Source organism: Phasianus colchicus, chromosome 9 (genome assembly GCF_987193195.1).
Source record: "Phasianus colchicus chromosome 9, bPhaCol1.hap1.1, whole genome shotgun sequence".
NCBI classification, from domain to species: Eukaryota; Metazoa; Chordata; class Aves; order Galliformes; family Phasianidae; genus Phasianus; species Phasianus colchicus.
The window spans coordinates 18512314-18518734 of record NC_143444.1 but is presented as its reverse complement, the minus strand read 5'-3'; the positions used below and the strand labels follow the sequence as shown (position 1 = coordinate 18518734).

The 6421-nt window shown below is 46.3% G+C and overlaps 1 protein-coding gene across 3 annotated transcripts in view; it reads left to right on the top strand.

Annotated features, from left to right (window-relative positions):
- Positions 1–137: 137 nt before the first annotated feature.
- Positions 138–6421, top strand: part of HS2ST1 (heparan sulfate 2-O-sulfotransferase 1) — an 80119-nt gene continuing 73835 nt past the window's right edge. The window contains exon 1 of one of the 3 annotated variants that reach the window (XM_031614837.2): positions 138–376. In XM_031614837.2, coding sequence (XP_031470697.1) covers positions 253–376 — 124 coding nt within the window. In that variant the 5' untranslated portion in view covers positions 138–252. Of the gene's footprint in view, positions 377–553; positions 691–6421 lie in introns of those variants that run through there. The other 2 variants (XM_090146408.1, XM_090146407.1) reach the window with 2 other exon arrangements.

Sequence of the window (6421 nt, the reverse complement as noted above, 5' to 3'; positions counted from 1 at the left end):
CGATGGCGGGTGGGGGGGCGGGCGCGCGGCCGGGCGTTCGGTTGCTGAGCAGCGCGCGCAGGCGGGGGAGGGGCGCGTTAGTGGCGGCCGCGCGGCGCTCGGGGCCGGGCCGGGGCGATGTGAGCGGGCCCCGCGCGCGCCTCCCCTCGCTCGCGCCGTCGGAGCGGCGGCTGCCGCGGCTCCCGCCTGCCCGGCCGGCCGGGCCCCGCGTTATGTCGTGATCCCGGGCGGGCGGCGCCGCCGCGGCTGCCGATGGGGCTGCTCAGGATCATGCTGCCGCCCAAGTTGCAGCTGCTGGCCGTGCTGGTGTTCGGGGTGGCCGTGCTCTTTCTGGAGAACCAGATCCAGAAGCTGGAGGAGTCCCGCGGCAAGCTGGGTGCGTGAGCGAGCGGCGGCGGGCCTGGGCCGGGCGGCGGGGAGGGCCGGAGCGGAGCCCCGGTGGCCGCTTCCCGCGGAGGGCCCGGCCCGGCGGGCGGAGGGCGCTCCGCCGCTGCGCCCCCGCGCCGTGCGGCGCAGAACGGAGCGCGGCCGTGTGCCGTACGGCGCCGTCCTGGCGGCGGGGAGCTGCCCCGGGGCGCCGCCTCGGGCCGCGGCTTCGGGAGCTGCGGTTAAACGACGGGCTCGGGAACTCCGGTGTGAGGTTCGTTCTTCCGTTTCTGCTGGGCAGCCCTGAAGGGTGACGGCCGCCTGGTAAGCGACGCCGCGCGTGGTTACCGGTGCCGCAGAACTTGTGCGCGATGCGCGGTGCCGGCGGATCGCGAGGTGTGAGGCACGGACCCGCGCAGCCGGCTCTGTGCAGCGCAGCTCAGCGCGGCGTGGGAGGCCCGGTGCGCGGGGGCTGCCTGATAGGCTCTGCTGGGGTGCCGTCCCACGCTGTTTGGCTTTATAACGTGCTTAGACCGCGAACGCTTCAACTTCGTAGGAATCAAAGCACCCTCATAATGCTGAACTTGAGTTCTAACTCTGAGCGGGCTGCGAGCACCACGAGAAGCTTCCCCCCGAGCTCCTGGCACGGCTCCTGAGCTGGGCTGGCTGAGTGCGCTGGGACCTCGCGGCTCTGCACTCCTCTCCCTTCCGCCTGGAACTGGATGTGTGAGGCTGGAGCTCTGCGAGCAGCGTCGCTCAGCTCTTCGAGTTACAGGACGGTTGTGCTCTGAGTATTTTTCAGTTGAAAACGTGTCGTAATTATCATCAGAGTATAATCACAATAGTCGTAAACAAAATTTTGAGGAGGAGAATGAGAGAAATAGGAACTTAATTCTGAACACATGTTGGTGCTCATGATACAGTGGTGTTTTGTATCCACCTGCTTTAGGCTGGTTGGGGCCAGCAGCTTCGGTTCCTCCGTTACTGGCACAATTATCTTAGGGAAATCCAGCTCCTGGCATTGGGAGGGTTGGCATAATACAAAGTGAGAACGGAGTTTTGCTGGAGAGACTTCCTCATCCTCCACAATAGGTACACAGTAGGTACGAGTAAGTTAAACTTTTGGAGGATTAAAATATGCAGCTCATGCTGCTGTAGGAAAACCATCAGTTTTTGTGTTCTGCTGATTTTATTTCATAAGGAGAACGGACAACTATTTTAAACTCTACTGAAGGTAAGATGGGAAGATCTTCTTACCAGAGATTCTCTAAAACCTTCGTAAGGAGAGGAAAAGGGGCTTTCTGCCACAGCTTTTAGCTCAGGTTCTGTTGTTTAACTTGACCATATTGTTTGTTAAAGAGCTTCTCTCTATCTGAATGTCTCCATTTTGCATATTTGGTATGTATTTTAAGACTGGCGAATGTTAATGTTTCACTGCACAAATCACTTGTCAGTGTTGATGGTATTACTACAGGGCTGTAATATGGAAAATGGTTTTCCCTGGGTCGAACTAATGAGCTGGCCTAATGCACTTCCATCCTTCTCCCTGCCCCCTTCAGAGTGGCTCTGAGTGTGAGGAAGCAGCGATGCTGTGGTGTGATGGTAACGGAGCAGATTTGGTTGTGTCAGTGAGCTCCTCGTGTTGGGAGTGCTATAACATGTGACTGGGTGCTGGGTTTTGAACTTTGCGTGTTTGTGTGAATGCATCAGATGATGAACTGTCATCCTGGAAATTGTGAGGATTAGCCTGTGCCTAGGAAAGGGGAATGAATTCAGATCTGATAGCAAATAGAATGATTCTGCAATCTTATCAACAGGTCTAATAGCATTTGGTTGGACTTTTTGTGTTTCATTCAGTTTATTCACAAATGGGTAACTACTGCTTCTGTACCAAACAGTTGGCACGAGGTTCATTTTCTGTTCAACGTTTTTAGGCATCTTACCTGTGATGTGAACTTGGTGTGTTTCTGGAGGAAGAAAGAGAGGGAACCTCTGTATTCCTCTGAATGTGCTTCCCTTACATAAATCAAATTCAGTCACCATTGGAAATTTTTAATTTGTGAAGTTTATAGAAATAGAAGCACATGGCCATCATAAATGTTTGTGTTGCATCTTTCTCTCTGATAAATTGTAATTGTAGTACTGTTTAAAAATGTATGTGTGAAGCCATGGTTTTCTTTACTGTGTGAAAGATTGAAAAATAAAGGAAATATTTGTTGTAACCCTTTGCTGCTGTTGGACTTGTTAAGCTCTTTTCAGATGGTTTGTGGGAGTGAGATCACAAACAGGACCTGTCACAGTCCTATCTCAAGTACTTCTGGTGAGGTTTGTACGTACAGCTATTCATCATTTGTATTATTTTCCAGTTTGCACATCACGGGCAGCTAAATTGGCAGCATGGGCAGCCTATGGCCAGTCAGGACTTCAGTGTTGAAGCACAGGTCAGCTCTGCAGCCGGAGCACTTCTACAAAGTGCCAAACAAACTTCAGGCTCATTATGTATTATTTCAGTATGTAAAAGGCCAAGGTTCTTCTCCTGAACCAAGGAAAATAAACACAATTAATGGTTAAATGTTTGCCAAGTTGCAAGGTTGCATTATTATTATTTTTTCTTTCATCAGTTGATTCTGCTGGAATAATTCCTGTTCTAAGCACTGTGCAGATACATAGCAAACCTCTGCAGTTGAATGTTTTAACTTCCATAGCTTTCTAGAAATGCGTTTACTTTTTTGGGATGTTAAACTAATTTATTTATTTTTCTTTCATTTGGAAAAAAGCCCAACTGTCACTAGTTTTGCCAGTTGTGTGTGTTTGGAAAATCACCCGGAAAATTTCTTAAATTGTCCCTGATAATATAGCATGCACGCTTCCTTACTGTATTACTTATACTTGGATCCCATTTATAGACAGTTTGATTGTTGGTAGCTCTGGCTACGCACAGCTATACAAATGATTTACCAGCATTTCTTTAAAATATAACTCTGTTGCCCAATGGTCACCATTTTCTTTGTAGCAGCCTGAGGCACTCCTCAGAAGCTCTTTTCCTATATGCTGTGTTTCCAGAAATAGGAGTTTTAATGCTGCTTTCTCACTGTACCTACAGCCAGTTAAAGGCTCTCACACTTGGCCTTGCTGGTGCCCTCGTGCTTTTTCAATTAGTCCACTTTCTGTTCCCCTTCACCACTCCCCCCCTTATCCCAGACACTTTGGAACAAATTTGAAACCACTTGTACTTCCCATTGTGTGTGTAGTAGAGCAGTTGTGTAAATCTTATCTTGTTTGTAATTTTATAGTTATTATTTTATTGGGAATGGATATTGCAAATGCTGCTATTCCTTTATTTCTCAGAAATTGGTAGTCTGAATTCCAACTAGTACATAATGGCACATATTCTTGAGCACATCCCAAAACCATTCAGCCTTGCTAACAGGCTCTGAGGCTTGATCTCACCCTTTCTGCTGGCACTCCAATTTCTCAGTTTTCAGCAGTGAAGATAAAACAGGTGCTGCTGTTCCCTGCTTTTTTTCCTTTCTCCTCTTCTGTAGAGCTGTGTGTGAGAAACTTCAGTATTGTTGCTTGTTGTTTGCAGCCTCATACTGTTAGTGGAAAAAGACACAGTGATGTGGTGAGCACTCTGCCTTCACTTGTAATAACCCTTCACAGCAGCATCTGCTATCTGGCAAGGGGATATTTTTGTTAAAGATGTTTTGAGGGCAGTTCTGAGAAACCAGATAGAGTATACAGCTCTTGTCTCTCCTGCCATGTACTGCAGGGGATGAGGTAATCTCTGGAGAAGGCACTGCCTCTCTAGATTCTCCATTGGAAGAGGCCAGGCTTGAATCATTGCATTTCTACGTTGTTGCTTTTTAATGTATGAAATACTATCTTCAACAGAAATCCCGAGAAAGAACCATGGCTATGGTCAGCTGCTTAGGATAGAAAAGCCTTCTTGGACTGCCATGAAATGAATGTAGGTACCTAATTCTTTGTGAGTTAGTGCAGTGTCACAAATTGGGTAATGGTAGCTATGCAGCAGGGAGTTAGTTCAAGGCTGTGAAACTCAATAGTACATCTGTAAGGGACTTTGCCCTTTGCTTCCATAAGTTTGTTTTCTACAGAAGAAGGAAGGTTGGGTTGTTTCAGTAATGCAATACCTAGCCAGTTTCAGTGATGTGCTTGGTGCTGAGAAAGTGATAACAGCTACTGGAAATCAGAAAGTCATTTAAAATTACTTTATTTATTCTGTGATAAAGCAACTAAATCCATGGTATTATAGTATAGTGCTATTAACATTCCTTCTGTTTTTCTACCTCTGAGTGCGGAGGAAATAGCCAGAATTTTCATGTAATTGAGTGAGTGGAAGGAGGTCACCATCAAAGAAACTGGTTTAAGATGAAGCAAAACCTAAAGAAAACCACAGACCCCCAGATTCTCCACTCAGTTTAACCAACTGATCATGCATTTATGTAATGTAAATGTGTTGCATATGCTTGCTTGTATATTTAAAAAAAAAACACCTGACACCTCAAACAGCTCCTGTTAAACTACTTAAGGCTTGGAATTAGCATAACAGGTTAGAGAATCCTCTCCAGATTATCTTGTACATCTGAAGTGAAACAAGACTTGGGATTTCTTTGTCTTTCTTAATTCAGCGAAGTGATGCATTTGCAGATTCTTTCCTTTTGCTCGGCTTTGTATTGCCCCTGGCTATTGAGTTAGGGATATTTGAGCAGTTCATGAACAAGTCAATTTCATATCTACTGATTGGCAACCATGAGTCACTGCTCACTCTTAGTTATATTGTCCAGACTGATCTTGTGTTCAGCTAATGAGCGCCTTTCCCCAAGTTCTTGTTCCTCTTCAGGAAATAGATGGCTTTTGCGTATGGAGTAGTCCACATATGGCCATTTAATTGAGTGAAAATGCAGCTACTTTATGAAATTGTATGCAACCTGTAGTTGTTGTTTATATGAAATGTATTTAAACCTTGTCAAAACAGTACTAATGTAGTGGTGCTTTGTTTGAAATGTGGTGCTATTTCCTTGTTCATATATTTTAAATACGAACTTAGCAAGCACGATGGAAGTGCTGTGATGAAAAATAGCTGAATGGCTGTGTTTCTGGTCGGAAAAACTATTGCAGATAAAAGTTTTAGTGAAAAAGGGAGTCAGTGCTGAGTGAGGCATCTGAAGACTGGCCAGCTGGTTCAGCCTTCCCTAAACACCTACTGACCCTGGCAGCAGCCTGTCCCGGCAGCAGCATCTCTCATCCGAGCCTTCTGCTGTGCCTGCTGCTCGAGTCAGTCAGGCCTGCTGCATCTAATTGCTCCCTGAAAATTGGTGGCCCAATGGTTCTGCAGCACAGCATCTTAGGAAAGGCATTGCTGAGAGAAGCTTTCTGCCTCATAGGGGAGGGGAGACACCCCTTATGTATGTGCGTGTGATGGGAACATGCTGGCTGCCAGGACATCAGTGTCCTTGCAGGTTTTGCCCCAGTGTGTTAGAGGCTGGCTTTGTTTTCAGTGTCCTCGTGTCCCCCAGTAATGAATTGCTATGTTTTAGCTTCCTGTGGGTAGAAACATGCTCTTTATACCATAGAGGTCTTGTTTACAGATGTGTCTGCAGGAAGCCAAACTACATCTGCGTGTCTTTCTGTTGTCTCTGGTATTCGGTGTGTTACCGTTCTTATTCTGCAATATCCTGGTGTTACTGTGCTCCAGTAACATTACTGCTATAATAATTAATATTCAAGCCTTCCGGTAGTGATAAAATCTATGGTGAGTAGCTAGGAGTCCAGGACAGTCAGAGAATAAGATAATTACTTTGCAAAAGTATTTGCAAAGAATCTGTCCATCATTTAGGCCCCGTCTTTCATCTGCCTTCCCTTACATCCGTCCCCTCTTTATATCTGGTTAGAGTTTAAAATGACTGACAGCTGACATCCAATTTTTTGTCAACTTGCTGTTTAATTCAGAATAGTAATTTGTGTTGAAACATATGTAAAACTTAAGTGCTGTTTTGATAAAACAGCTTTTGATGATTTTGAAGTGTTTATG